Here is a 15,506-nt window from a genome sequence, read left to right as displayed (position 1 = left end):
GCAGTGAGAAATCTTTTCTTCAACCAGTCTGAGCTGGGTTTCTGCACACCTGCAATACAGAGTCCTGATAACTCATGGAATTTGAAACCATTGGTTACAATCAGGCTTTGGTAACAGCACATCTGGCTGTTTAATGCCCAAATGCCTCTAGACGCCTGCGAAAGATGAGCATTCACAAAAGAAGGAGCATCTGAACCCAGCTGGTGGTGAGGGAGAAAATGCGAGGAAGAGAGAGCAAGAGGGAGATCGAGAACCTACTTGACTCCAGCTCTCTGAAAGGGCAGCAGACTGGACACGAGCTTGGGGTCCACTCCAGAGAGGTCTGCTTCAGGGACGTCTGCCGTGAGACTAAGAGACGTCCGCTCCAGCTGAGAGGCGAAGGCCAGGGTCAGCGTCTTGGGCAGAGGATTCAGCTGAACTTGGGGAAGGCAGCGCACCCTTTCCACTAGAAGGAAGAACAGAGGCATATGAATTGGAGTGTTACGTCCAAGAGATCCGGGGAAAAGGGAGGAGCTTTGAAATACAAAGTTCAATGGCTGAAATTCTGCTGCATGCCATCTTGTCAAAAAGTAACTGGAGAGAAAATCAAGGCTGACGGATGCATGCTAGAGAACAAGTTTTCCCTCTCTATTCCTTAATTTCTGAAGATATGAGTGCAATCGGTCATGCAAAACTGATTTTCTATACTACGCAAACACTGGAAAGAACTATAAAGTGATTTTGTGATCGACCTTTTTTAACCTGAAGTTATGTAAAAAATTATTTTAGTATTCTTATTCAAATAAATAAGGACTCATAGTCTTAAAAAAATTTTGCCCAAAGCAAGACTTAGAATTAAAAAAACTCATCTTATTTCCATTCTCCTCATGTCTTATTTTGATGTCAGTGTTTGAGAAGTCAGAGAACTCTAAGTCACCTGCTGTCAACAGGCAAGGAAGCACTACGCTCCATACACAGAAGCTGGTCGGTGTTTCTGAGAAAGATCAGTAGGATGGTACTGCTACTTCCAAACCACAGCAAAGGGCAGAGTCCTTGCAAAGGCCACAACTGAGACCAATGCAAGTGGCCCTGCGCACTTGGACCCTTTCTGAAAGACAATGATGACCTCCCCCTGAGAGAGGTGAGTTCTACAGTGGTGACCTCAGTGGTGAAGCAGCTAGAGCGAAAATCCATTCACTGGAGGTGACCTGCTAGCTCCCCACCTAGTCTCCAAAGCAGGTGTCGGCAAGCGAAGGCCTGTGGGCCAAATCGGCCTGTTTTTGTAAATAAAGTTTTACAGGAACACAGTTGTGCCAATTTGTTTATGGATGGTCACGGCTGCTTTCACACTACTCTGGCAGCGTTGTGTACTCAGGACAAAGACTGCCTGACCCATAAAGCCTAAAATATTTACTATATGGCCCTTTACAGAAAAAGTCCACCAACCCAATAAGTTCAGTGTCAATTATTACTAAAAGTAATCATGACTCTGACTCTTTCCACTAACGCCCATCTTTAGGGGTCTTTACTTTCCTTCCAGGTGTGAGGTTCCAGACTTCCATATAGTGGACAGGCCATTAACAAGTGGGAAAAACAAACTACCTGAAATCTACAGGGAAATGAAAGCAAATTAATTTCACTGATCTTGCTCTTTGAAAGAATTTAGGTCTCACCTAATTTTAAAATTAATAGGAAAAAAATTATTCAATAGAGAAACAAAAAAAGAATAAACTAGATATACAAATAAAACATACAATTTGGGGTTGGGGCAAGGGAAGATGAGTTAAAAAATTACAAAGTTAGAGATTATAGACCTAGAGATTGCTGGTGGTGGAATTATCATTAAACTACTAATCACAGCCGGCTGTTCGATGGGCCCTAGCTTTCTAATGTTCTCCCCTTTCAGCACCGTCCTGTGAAAATCAATTAGAAGAGTGACCACTGTTTGCGATCCTCAATCGCTCTTCATCCTTTACCTTTTCAAGGGCACCCAGGCAGAGACACAGTGAAAGCAAGGGGCTCACTGTCCTCAGGATCCAATAAAGAGACACGGGGTATACTTCATGTCTACCCAATAGTATTTGGAATTCTAAGGTTGTTAGTTCTCTATTCCATAAGGGTCATATATTCTCTTACTGTCTTCACAAGGTATTACAAAAGTCTTTTGCCACAACCACCAACTGGCTACCACTGCAAATATTGATGTGACTTTGGAGGACTGAGCCATCTACTACCTCAAATTGTTTTGTATTTTCAATACATTTAAATCCATTTCTGTCCTTCACTAAATATATGTACTGGTTATTTCTGGAAACCACTGGCAAGAGCAGAATCACCAGGATAAGAAATTAGGCAAGGCTGACGGCTCTTACATAAAAGAGACTGTCCGCGTTGAGGCAGAAATACACTGTATGCCTCCAAATGAAATCCGAGCATGCTGATTTCTGCACACTTCAGGAGGCTGAGCACTCTATGTGCTTCCAGAAGCCGTTTCATCTTAATCCTAGTGGTCTTCAGAGCTCAGACGCCTAATGAAAACTGAGACACGGCTGATAATCCAGCCAATGTGAAGCGTGGTGCTTTGTAGGCATTAAGTTCTTTCAGCCACTTCAGAGGAAAAAACCCACCTCCACTCTGTTTCCTACCAACCACTGTCTCCAAAACCCTGCGATGCTAGTTCAGCCAACTGGGTGTGTTCTGAGAAAGCCACCGTTTGCTATCAACGACTGTGGCTGTTGTCCTTTCCCGGTGCTGGGAGAGCACAGGAATGTGCTGTCTGGCTTCCGAGTCATCTAGAAGTCGTTTTTTGTGAAACAGCTCTTTGGCACCACTACTGAGCCACCCAGCAGAAATATGCATGTTTTCAAATAGCAGCTGACAAGACAGAATCATTGAGGGGGATGCAGAATCCTTCTGGACTGTGATCGTCAGGGGAAAACAAAAGGCCTCCTGCCAATTTCACTATGGGCAAAAGGCCTCAGTCATTTAGAAGAGAGAGAGACAAGCTCTTAGCTTCACCTAACCTGGAGAAAATAATTACCACCACGTCACCAACGAGCATTTGCACTTAGAAGGCCTCACTGTCATTTTTAATTAGTTTCACATGCACATGTTCACTAGCTCAGGGTCAACCATCTAATTCCGCATATGAGACAGCCCCAGGGATGAGGAGAGGCGCACATTCCCCAGGGTACTGTCTGCTACCGGCGGAACCAGCTCAACCAGGACCTGCGACGTTCTGCGGGGCCTTGTCTCCCTGGCCTCTGAGTTCACGGGTCTGGCTTCTAAATTTCCAAAAGGGTCATGCTACAAGATCAAGATCGCAATTTTAGTCAGAGTTTGAGTTTACCATGACCCACAACGCTCCCAATAGGGAAAACAATGGTTTCCCGTCTCTGGGTCTAAACTTTCCCCAATCTGTGAAATGGGGAAAATCAATCTTAGTTTCCACAAGACACTGGAATGACAAGAAAGCATGGAAAAAGGCAATCTGCACTCTGAATCTAGAATTCTTAACGCCAGAACCATGAATTATTAATAACTAAGGCAAACTTTATTGTGGCCATTTTGTACATTTTTCTGGATGAAGAATTGTCATTTTCATCAGCGAGTCCACTAAAGGTTAGTGGTCCACTAAAATGTTGGAACCATCATATGATGCTATGTGACTTGTCAGTCTTGGTTTCAGTGTTCCATTTACCTGCTAACGCTGAGCGTACCCTACTTTTTGTCATTCCATGCAAGTCAAGCCTTTAAAGCCAACATATGTATATGTTTTCCTGTGGTTGAAGGACAAAGGGATGAGAGGGGAAAACACTCACTCCTACTGCTCACCAAAAATTCAGCTACGGCCAAAGAGTTTGCTCTGAATCACAGGTTTCAAAGAGCAGCAGCCATGGGGTTTGCTAATATTAAGTATCTCATCATATTCAAACTTAACTTTAAGTTGGCAACAAGATTTTCCTCAAGGAATCAAAAGCTCTTCCCTTATATTTAATTTCTGGCAAAGGGGCAGATACGGACTCAAGGCCCACTGTTTTTTACTACAAAGGCTAATGGGACCAAGAATGTTGAACTGTCTACCTGATGTCCCACAGTAAGCCCATAAGGAGGACACAAAGGCCAGAAACCCAGCTTTTCCCTCTTCCCTAAAGCCACGACCTGGTGGGCAAGATGGCCAGTGTCTCAGGGCTCCAGGGCTGGATCATGCTGCTCCTGGCCTGCCTGGACACTGGCTGGGCAACCCAACAAGTCATCAGGGTCAAGCAGGAGGAACAATTATGCCAGCGGCATAACCACTGCAGAACTGTGACAGCTTGGAAGATGAGTGACAGACATTCAAGACAGGCTGAGATATGACCATGTCCCCCTTTCTCAGGCATAGAATTTATTGCCCCACCCAAGCAAGGCAGAGAAGAAAAATGGTAAGTCCAAACTGGTTTCTCCTTCTTGCAGTTATATCTGTGTTCATAACCCTTCTCTTGGTCCATCTCCAAAGCGCTCATTACATGCTTATGCACCCTGGCCTAGGCTTCTGCCTCTGGCAGAACTCAGCCCATTCTGAAGCTGGTACCTCTGAGACTCTCCAACCTTTGTTGATCATCTAATTCTAGAAGTAATCTGAGCGCCTGTTCTCAGGGAGAGTCAAGCAGCTTCCATCTAAGCTAAGCAAACCTAGCTCACCTCTGATCCCTAAACTTCCATGGTGGGCAGGAGCTTTCCCAGGCCCGGGAATCTGACCAGAACCGCCTCAACCCGAGGGAAGCAGAGGCTGCGTGTTCGCTGGCTGTTGTAAAGCCACCATCTCAGTGGATGGGGATGGGCTGCCTCAGAACATCTCCACCTTTACTTGTCCTGTAAACAGCACATCAAGTCATCGTGGTAGAAGGAGAAGGAGAATCTTTCAAAATGTATTCAATTTAAGACGGATAATTAAAGTTTAACAATAGCATGATATAAAATAAGCAAGGTGGGCATCTTACTTAGTTTATTGTGCTCTTCCAAGAGAAAGTTCCACTTCCTGGTCTTGACATCTGCAATGAGAAGAAACAAATAAAAGAACGTGACAGCCTGCCTCCTGCTCGTTCCTCACGCTCAGTGAGATCACAGTGCCTGGTTTCAGAACCTCCAGGAAGCTCCCATGAAGAGGCACTGATCCTGTGCTGGTGTGGGGGATACAGAAACTGAGAGTCCCTGCCCGCGAGGTCTTCACAGATTTCAGGGAGGAAGGACAGGCAGGCATGGTGCTGTACTGGGTTGTAAGAGTGCTGATAAACCGTGCTCTGGGGCTGCACGACTGGGCATGGCCCAGCAGGTCAGAAATGACCTGGATTTCCAAGACAGGGGCACTCGCTGTGGCTTTCACTTATTCGGTGCTTATTTCGAGCCAGGCCCGGCGCCAAGGGAGTCACAGGCACCGTCTCCTCTGCCCCTCGATGTGCTCTGAACCAGGCCCTATTTTTAGCTCCATTTTGTACACGAGAAACAAGCTGTGCATGGTCAGAGTGGCCACACGGCCTATGTTCAAATCCCAGTTCTGCCAATTCCCAGCTGTGCGACCCTGGGCAAGTCACATACATTCTTTGTGCCTCAGTTCTCACATCTAAAAAATGAGGACACTACAGCCCATGCCTCACAGGGTTCTCATGAGGAGTAGGTTAAATTTAAATGTAAAATGCTAATAAGCACTAAAAAAAAAAATTATAAATTATGATTATTGTTATTATTATGATGATGCCATCTGCTGATTAGTATCGTGTAGCATAAATTACACACAATATTAACTAAGCAGGGTGAGCATCTCACTACCCAACATTGGCTAAGTACTTAAAAGAGGTTTTCCTACCAATCTGCCTTCTGAGAATATCAAGGAAGCTTCTGGAAAGCGTTCTGATGAACGCCTTCTGGAAAGCAAAACTTAGTTCTTGTCTGCATGGCCACTGGGAAAGCAAGGTGGCCCTGGAAAAAGCATCATGGCCACAGTGAGTCAGGTTCAGGAAGAAGACAAGGCAGCCTCGGTGTCCTCTGACAAAGCCCAAGCTGAGTAAGAGCCTCACTGAGTAAGCGATGCTACAGGGCTTCTTCCGGGACCTCGCCTGACCGTGATGTCTCAAAGGCAGGAAGTTTTAAGAGTTTGCTTTCTACTTGCCTAGGGAAAAGCCAAACCCTTTTCAAAAATGGGAATAGTAACCCAAAAAAGCCACCCATTTTGTAAAACAATACGGTCCAAGCTAAGAATGACACCCAGGAGTTCAGAATTCTGAAGCTGACTTTTGCCCCTTATTCTGACAAAGCAGCTTTTAAGGAACCTCACAAAAAATAAAGCAAAATTGCTCGCTTTGGCCGGTGGTTGTCAATCCTGGCTGATTACTAGACTCCCCTGGAGATTTTTTAAACCACCAATGCCCAGGCCCCACCTCAACCCATGAATTCAGGGTCTCTGGGTGGGAAGCAGGCGGTAGCATTCACTGGGGGCAGGGCCCAGCAATGTGTGTTTTACCGAGCCCTTCAGGGGGTTCTGGTGCATGCTCAAGTCTGAGAACCACTGTCGTCGTCTACAGAAAGACATCTATTTTTATGGCAACCATCTGTTTTTCAACCTCTGCTACGAACAAAATATAAACAGGTAAGTTTAAACGGCTGAAGCAGGACTTTATCTGCTTCTACCAAGAAAACACTGACCAGGTGGCTGGGGAAAATCATGGGGTCTTCTCTTTGGGGGGCCTTTGAGGACAAAACAAGCCCACTATACGTTCACTATCTAGAACAACTCAGGCATCACCTTTCTTAGGAAGAAGAGCAGATCAGGAAGGCTCTACCAAGAGAGTCATTTTTGAGTGTTCAAACAGAGAGAAAAACACCCTACTCTGAGATCACAGACCACTGTCCACCCTGGGAATCAGGCAGAGGCCAATTACTTGCCGTAATTTCTGGAATCCATCTGTTTAAACAGTGCAATCAGCTCTTGTGAATAGCCGATGTCTGCCTCGAAGCGGGCCCGGGAGATGAGCACACACTGCCCTTTGACAAAGGCCAGAGAGGGAGCTGAAGGCAGGCCGGTCTGTGGCACACTGCCGGCCCCTTCCAGAGGCTGCAGGGTGACTGTGCGGAGGCGCTGGGCTGCTTTCACTGTCAAAGAAGAGAAGAACGGATGTGACAAGGTGGATGACTTTCAGGCAGGCAAAGGAGGGCAGGGACAGGGTCAGAGGAATTACATGTGGCAGGCAGGAGAGAAAAGGTACTGTTGGACTGGGAAGCTTTGCAAGTATGTTAAATTAAGGCTTTAGAAATTTCAGTATTTATTGAACGTAACCCTTGTACTCCTTAAGTTTTCAAATTAAAACACCTAGAAGTCAGCCACCCAGCCAGTGTGGCTCAGTGGTTGAGCGTCAACCCATGCAACAAGAGGTCACTGGTTCAATTCCTGGGCAGGGCACATGCCCGGGTTGTGGGACAAATCCCCAGTGGGGATCATGTAGGAGGCGGCCAGTCGATGTTCTCACTCATCAGTGTTTCTATCTCTCTCTCCCTCTCCCTCTCCCTTCCTGTCTCTCTAAAAAAATCAATAAAGAAAAAAAAAAAAACAGACAAAAACGACTTAAGCAATCTATAACACATTCTTACAATGAAATATATTATCAATAATTATTTTTTGGAAGAAATTTTGGAAAAGACAGAAATACCACAAAAATAAAAGTAATAATATTAAGTTCAACAGTATGAAATCATTTTTTCGGCGGTCAAAATGGTCCAGTAATGGGCACCCACATTTTCATCACTCAGAATTGACTGCTAACAATCACCACGGGAAAAAAACGCTACGCTGGAACACTGAGTGAAAAATGTAGGAGAAAAATTACATTACCTATACAAAAACTAGTACATTTTAATGCACAGAAAAAAGGTCAGAAGGTAAAAAACCAGGTTAATAGTGGTTAACTGAGTGGGGACTTTATGGGGATAGTGTTTTTTCTTTGCACATTGATATACTTTCCACATGTTATGAGTGTGTGGGAGGGTTACAAAGGCAAAATCCAGAGGTACACATAAAGTAAAATGACAGACGGGAAGAGACAGCCTTTATATGTTACATCAATAAAAAGTATATTCTGCTAAGAAGACACAACAATCCTAAACCTATCTGAAAATATAAAAATAAGAATGCACAAATCCACAACCATCGCAAGAGGGTTCAAGGTATATCTCAGTAGACAGCAGATCAAGTGTGTAAAACACGGGCAAGGACAGAGGAGCTAAACAACTTATAATCAGCAAAATTCATCTAAAAGCTATGAATAGACTTTTGTACCCATTAAATGGTTTTAAAAAATATATTTTGTGGAGCATTACCAAAAGCAACCATACCACACAGAAAACCTAAATGAATTTGCAAACACAGAAGTCGGTCATTCAGGTCACCATGCATTGTGGTCAGAGAACAGGGGTGAAAAGATATTAAAACAAACAAAATCACGACAGTGGAAATTACTGGTTTATCCAAGCAACCACGAGAACACTGTCAAGACCTGCGATCTTAATTTAGGACACTGGCTCTCCTGTCCCAACACCTAACACACGGATTAAAATAATAGTAAAATGAGCCCCCAGAAAGGTCACCAGCAGATACCAAAGAAAAGCTTATCACCGTATGTAACACATTTCAAGAGGGGGAGGCCAAGGAGAGAAACAGGAACTTCCGCAGGGAGCTGTGCCATCAGCCCCCAGAAACTGTACTGGTGACTCCAGAGAATCCCACTCCGTGCCCCAAATCTGTGGAGGAGCAACCTCACCCCACATCCTCATCTCTTCCCTTTTGAACTGGGGGGAAGGGAGGCAAGAGAGGGGGTAGAAAAGACCGCTTGGAGATGTGAGAATACCCAGGGCAGAGGAGCAGACTTCAGGCACCAGGAGGTGACAAAAGCCTGGGAGTAGGGACAGTCAACAAAATCTCAGAAGTGGCGCTTGCACCCAGGGGCTCAACAACAACCTCCCCAGACCTGGCCTTGGTTGGAGCCCGCCTGGGCATTGCCCCTCCCTGCACTCTCGAGTTAACTAGCCATAGAAACAGTGCCATGAGGGTCTGGGTTATTTGCTGCACCGTAAACTTTCTGGAGCAGAGGTTGGCACTGCTGCCTGCCATGGCTGGAGCCAGCAATCCAGCCATGAACCCTGAAATCACACTGTCTGGGTTTGAATCCTATTTGCACAACTTATTGGTTGTGTGACCCTATGTTAGTTACATACCCTCTCTGGGACTATTTTCCCATCTGCAAAATGGTTGTTACAAGCAATAAAAGAGTTAGCATATGTAAGGGGCTTAGAACAGCCCCCGTTTAATGCTAGCTCCTGTTAACAATACCAGTGACTGTCACCCGAGGAGCTGCCTCCCTAGGCTGGCCATGGTAAGAAGAAAAAAGAGCAATGGGATGGTGCTCTGAAAGCCATCCCGACCCCAGGCAGACCGCATCTTCTGCTCCAGAGAAACTTTTCAATACCAGTGTTTCCTGCGCGAGGGGTGACGGCACACCTACTTACTCAGGGCACTGTAATCGGTCATGCTGAAGTCCCACGTCTTGGTCTCAGGATCTGAAATGCAGCACAAATACTTGGTCTGTCCACAGTGAGGTTGATGACTGTTGTTCTAATTTGTACTTGGACAGTCGATAAAAGCTTGTTTAATGAGTGAATGAATGAATGCTCCCACTGATCTACAAAATCCTTGTAGAGGAAAAATAGCAGATATACATAAGGATGCTTTTTATTTCATATTGAGAAATACAAGTGAGGCCTCACCTCAGAGGACTGAGGGCAGAGGTGGGACCCTGTGCAGTCCAGCAAAGCTTGGGTATCAGGAGTGGGCACTGAGGCACTGCAGAGCTGGCCACATCCTGACTCTGCCCTTCAGACAAACCAACCTGAGCATGTTTCTTCACCTTGCCAAGCCAGTTCCACTGCCTTTAAAATAACATCAAGTTATCTCAAAAAGTCATTAGGCTTAAGTGCTGCAGTGCATACGAACGAAGCACCTGGCAGAGGAGCTGGCCTCTCAGTAAACATTCATCCATGCTCCATATGGCCATGTGGCAGTCCTCCGATCCTGGCAGCTGTCTGAAGGAATGTCTATGACAAAAGGAAGCATGGGCTAAAATAGAACAATTTTAACAACTGGATGGACAGAATGTGCCAATGCACCATCTTCATATTTATGAGAAACTGCTAGGTTGAGACTCTAGAAATAGAAAAAAATAAACAACCAGACTGAATGAAGACTCATTACCGTATCTTCTGCTGGGCAGACGCTTGAACACGGCAATGAGCTCTGCGTTGTACCCAATCTTCACCTGGAAACGGTCTCCATCCCTTACACATATTCCCTCCTGGGAGCTTACTGCTTTGTGGGGTGAGGCCCCCAATTTCTGTGGGAGGCTTCCTTCTGTCCTAGGCATCACACTCCCTGAGCCACTATGGATGTCAACAATGTTCTGTCCCGAGGTGGAGGGCCTGGCTGCCTTGGCTTCTAATTCAGGATCCCTGGAAAGCTGTCCAGAGGAAGAAGCTGGTGAATCCTGGGAACTCTCTGCTTTGGCCAAAGGCTCAAGAGCTGTGCTAGCAAAGGGTGTCGATTTGGTCCCGTGTGAAACCTGAGCATGACCTTGACCCAAGAGCTGTTGGTTGGAAACCTCTGGAGGACTTTGTGCCAAGGGAGGGGAGATCCCGGTGAGAGTCACTTGACTTGGAGGGCTGTGGTGTGGGCAGACTGTGGGCATCTCCTCTGGCCTCCCCCATGTCCTCTTTGCCTGCTCCGGAGTGCTGAGATGAAAACTGTGGGGATTATGAAGTCTTTGGTCACCATAAGATGAACTACTGGTTTTCTGTTGCTTGAAAATGACACCATGGCTCACTGGCTCCGAAGAATCCCTGGGGGGCCTGTGAGAAGGACCCTGCTTGGACTGGGAAGGAAGGGCAGCAGTGGAGGAGCCCGAGGACGCACTCTGATGCTGTTCTGCTAATAATTTCTCGGCTCTACGGGCCAGAGCCTTTTGTCGATTCTCTTCAATCTTTTTCCTCTGCTCCTCTGTTAGAGGCAAGGACATCTTACCAGGAAAATGCTTATGCAGGAATGTCAATCTTTAATCAGAAATGTGGCAAAAGCTGAGAAAGAAAAAAAAAAATGAAAACAAACATGAAATATATTTATTTATCATGTTCCTACCTTGATTTTAACAAGCTTTTGTCCCAGGAAATGCACAAAGAGCACAACAAAGGGTATATTAAAGTTGCTTTTATAATGAAAAAACCACACACGCACAGGAATCCTAGGTAGCATCGGCTAGAAAAATGACCCTGACTCAAAGAGCAAAAAGATCAAACCCAAAGCCGAAGAGGCATTTTAGCTACAATATTTTTCTTCCTCTCATCCCCTAGCCAACTGAGTTATCAGATCCCAAGGAAGTTATGCAGTGCTGCCCAAATCCACCAGATAATGAGAAGAATATTTCAAACTAGGAAGGATAATAGATTAGACTGACATAGATCAAAACAACCACATACCATGGTGCGACACTTGCTAACAGACTCTTTCCAACCTGGAAGACAAAAAAAAGCATTAGCCTCACATAGACTGCACACTCAATTCACCCCTCGAATTCAATCCCCTTATCATTCTTGGCAAATCAACCTGCAGGTGGCCAGATGCAAGCCACAGAGCAGCTGGCTGCAGTGCCTGTCTTTCAAAATGCACCACCCCATCCAGTGACTCTTTTGGAAAAATACAGAGGAAAAAAACCAAAAAGTTATGTGTGCTCATTGTACACATTCAGATGCTACATAAAGAAGGAAAGAGTAAAAGTAATTTGTAATCTCACCATCCATCAGTAACCACCATTCATAGTTTAGAGTACAGTATGGTTCTGAGTTTTTCCTATCCATAGCCATAGACACATGCCACATATTTGGGAGATATGTGTATTACAAAATATGATCATTGTATACATTCTGCTTTGTACCCTGATTATTAAATTAATTTACTCAAGTCACTTTTCTATGAGCTGAGCTACTTTTACAATATTCTACAACCAGGGCCCCGGCCAGTCTGGCTCAGTGGGTTGGGTGTCGTCCAGTGCACAGAAAGGCTGCTGGTTGGATTCCTGGTCAGGGAACATGCCCAGGTTGCAGGATCCCTCAGATCACACAGGAGGCAGTAGATCAATGCCATCTCAAAAGTTTCTTTCTATTCCTCTCCCTTCCTCTCTCTCTAAAAAATCATTAAAAACATGAGCTATCAGATAGATAGATAGATAGATAGATAGATATTTTTTTTCCTATAACCAGGGAGCTGGACACTAGTCTCTCTGGTTTGGTTCGCCCAAGGTAATGGCATGCAATTAATGCTTACAATGACATAATGGACACTCCAGCAGCACTGTTTAGGCTTCTGAGGATTCAAAGGTTTCCTTCCTGCTGGGATTCCCTTGGTTAGACCCCAAAGAGCTATCCCCAGAGACCTTCCACCTCCAACGGCCAACAGTTAGGAAGGGGCTGGGAAAAGCTTGGTTGCGGGGACACAGTTGAAGCCCTCGGGTTCCCTGGGTACCTTTCCAACACCCCTGCCTAACTTTCCCCCGCGGGGTCTCCTGCACCCCGCACTCTCCACGTCCGTAGCCTGAGGCACCACCTGCCTCCAGGAACCTGGGGTGGCAGGCCATGGGGTGAAAATCGGACCCAAACCATAATGCCATCGCACCATATGGACGCCCCTCTTCCTCTCCAGGCTGAGACATCCTAAAATTCTAATTTGGGGGCGCGCCACACTCCGACTGGTTAGTAAAGAAGAGCCACACCCCACTCCCACCCCTACTTTCTCCACTTGGATTCACCCTTCCCCGGGCCCACTCCCCGCTCCAGGCCGGCACTTGGTCTCGCCCGCCTCCGCCGCCTCCTTCCCCGTCTACCTTCTCACCGGCGAGGCCTGGAGCGCCAGCCCCGTTCCCGGCGCCCCGGGCCGGCGCGTCTCCGAGGTCCCCCCGACCCAGACTGCGCTTCCGACCCGGCGGTTAGGGGCCGGCGTGCGAGCGCCGCCGGTTCGCCTCCTTATTGCAGCGCCTGGGCCTCAAAGGGGAGGGCTGTTCGGTACACTTTCCCAGAGGGCAACGCGGGCCAGGTTTTGCTTTAAAAAGCGGAGATGAACCCGCAGACCCCAGCGGTGCTGCAGAGCCTTCTGGGATTTGTAGTTTGGGCCGAGAAAGAGGAAGACGCAACGTCGTGAGCGAGGTGGGGCTGCAGTGGTGCCCCCTGGGAACTCTAGTCCTCGGTTCCCCAAAGATTAAGTCAAGCACCAGATCCTGAAAGCCTGGGCCGCTGAGGTTTCCAAAACTGGAGTCTCGCTGTCAGAACCGTCTCCAGAGGGCCTCCCAGACGGAACTGTTTGGTAGCGCTTAATAAAAGTATCCCCTGGGGCATTCTTCCTGACCTGAATAACCTTGCGATTTAGGCCCCACCCACGATCCCATCCCGGGACGAGAATTAGCATCCTCATCGTCATCATTGTCGTCATCATGAGGCATTGTGCTGAGCATTTACTGGGAATCATTTCATCCTCACCGTGATCTTATGGAACGCATATTGTTTGTATCCCCATTTTACAGATGGGAAAACTGAGTCAGCTATTCCATAACTTTTTCAAGGCCTTGTGAGGCGATTTGTGATTCTGATTCTGAAGCCCCCGCTCTTGGAGGGAAAATTAATCAGCTGACACTATCAGAGTCAGTTTAGTCCATTTATCAGCACAAGCACCCTTTCCCTTCCACAATCAGCTCCAATTTTCACATTGGTGGTAAATAAAATATTTTCCTATCATTAGTATACACATGAATGTTGCTATTCTGTTGTCAAACATGGCTCATCTTAAAGAGGCAGATCTCTACTTAAGAACTAATGGGTGAGACATATTGTTATGAAAAAGCAAAGCAATGTATATAGTTTGATCCATTAAAAAATTTTGGTATCTATAAATAAATGTCAACTCATAGAGAAAGAAAATTCAGGAACCCATCAAACTTCAGGACCAGGAGTAGGATGAGATACACTCTTCTACTTTTTAATCTACATTTTTCTGAATTCTTAGAATTTTCTTATAATAATCATATAGACCAGTGGTTCTCAATCTTCCTAATGCAGCGACCCTTTAATACAGTTCCTCATGTTGTGGTGACTCCCAACCATAAAATTATTTCCGTTGCTACTTCATAACTGTAATTTTGCTACTGTTATGAAATGCCATCGGAAATATGTGTTTTCTGGTAGTCTTAGGCAACCCCTGTAAAAGGATCTTTGATCCCCAAAGGGGTCGAGACCCACAGGTTGAGAACCACTGGTATAGACCTTTTTAAATTCTGAAATAGTAAATCAGTTTTTTTCTTTTTATTCCAATTTTTATTAATTTATATTTTGTTACAGATGTTTCTCCCCCCCCCCCCCGACACCCTCCTCCTCATCCCTAGCATTGTTGTCTATGTCCATTGGTTATGTGTACATGTATATAAGTTCTTTGGTTCATCTCGTCCATCCTCCCTATCCCCCTACTCAGGTTTGTCAGTCTAAACCATACTCCATTCTATGTCTCTAGGTCTAGTAAATCAGTTTTTTTTAATGACAAAGACATTTGCCTGTCTTACAGATTTGAGTGACGTTTACTATTACAAAGCATTCAAATCTCAGCTCTACCCCTTTTACTGGTCACATGAACACAGTGACTATTATTCCATTTTCTCATTTGTAAAGTAAAATAGAAAACAATACCATTTTGCTAAATCTCCTTGTGGTGAGGATCAAAACAAGATCATATGGGAGAGGTGCTCAGTGAACTGTGAAATCTCAGAACAGATGGGAGAGAAATGTCACTATTATTTGAGATAAATCTTAGGTCTTTTCATTTCTCTACACCCAGCACCCACTTTCTACTATGTAATGTGATCAGAAACGGATGAACACCTTTCCCTGCCCTTCCTCTCTCCCACAGAGTCGGTTAATTTGCTAAGAAAGCTAGTGCCGTGCACTTCATTCGCACCTGCCACTGATTCATATGACAATCACTTCACTGGTTTGTGCTCAGTCAGCTCACCTGTAAAATGACATACCGCCCTTTGATATATGCTAAGAGGGCATGTGGACGAGTGGATCTTGGATCCTAGAATTCCTATAGATTCATGAATCTTAGCCCCGAAATCCCAACTGGACCCCAAATCTGAAATTGGACTTTTCAGAAGACGTGATTACCTTTCCAGCTCTAGCATTCTAAAATTTGAAGAATGGGAAATTAAAATAAGTAAAAACAATTATCTTCGGAGAGTAAACTAATCAGATACCACTCAATATTCACCTCTGCCTTGTCAATAGCATTATTTATTGAGGTCTTACCATATGCAAGTTTTAAAAAACTATTCCTATACTTCCAAAGTTCTTGAGGCAACTTACAGTAAAAATTCATTCATTAAGAGATTTTAAGGCCTGGAAGAAAGCATAGGAATGAA

The 15,506-nt window shown here is 45.4% G+C and overlaps 1 protein-coding gene across 2 annotated transcripts in view; it reads right to left on the bottom strand.

The window, feature by feature from the left end:
- Window positions 1-13,069, bottom strand: part of SMARCAL1 (SWI/SNF related, matrix associated, actin dependent regulator of chromatin, subfamily a like 1) — a 56,612-nt gene extending 43,543 nt beyond the window's left edge. Inside the window, exons 1-7 of one of the 2 annotated variants that reach the window (XM_036254285.1) lie at window positions 12,930-13,069; window positions 11,530-11,564; window positions 10,256-11,130; window positions 9,514-9,564; window positions 6,901-7,107; window positions 4,962-5,012; window positions 259-445 (exon numbers count right to left, since the gene is read on the bottom strand). In XM_036254285.1, the coding sequence (XP_036110178.1) occupies window positions 259-445; window positions 4,962-5,012; window positions 6,901-7,107; window positions 9,514-9,564; window positions 10,256-11,072 (1,313 nt within the window). In that variant the 5' untranslated portion in view covers window positions 11,073-11,130; window positions 11,530-11,564; window positions 12,930-13,069. The remainder of the gene's footprint in view (window positions 1-258; window positions 446-4,961; window positions 5,013-6,900; window positions 7,108-9,513; window positions 9,565-10,255; window positions 11,131-11,529; window positions 11,565-12,929) is intronic. The other variant, XM_036254284.1, reaches the window with a different exon arrangement.
- Between the last annotated feature and the right edge of the window lie 2,437 nt (window positions 13,070-15,506).

Source organism: Molossus molossus, unplaced genomic scaffold (genome assembly GCF_014108415.1).
Source record: "Molossus molossus isolate mMolMol1 unplaced genomic scaffold, mMolMol1.p scaffold_m16_p_11, whole genome shotgun sequence".
NCBI lineage: Eukaryota > Metazoa > Chordata > Mammalia > Chiroptera > Molossidae > Molossus > Molossus molossus.
This window is presented reverse-complemented; position numbering and strand designations above follow the sequence as displayed.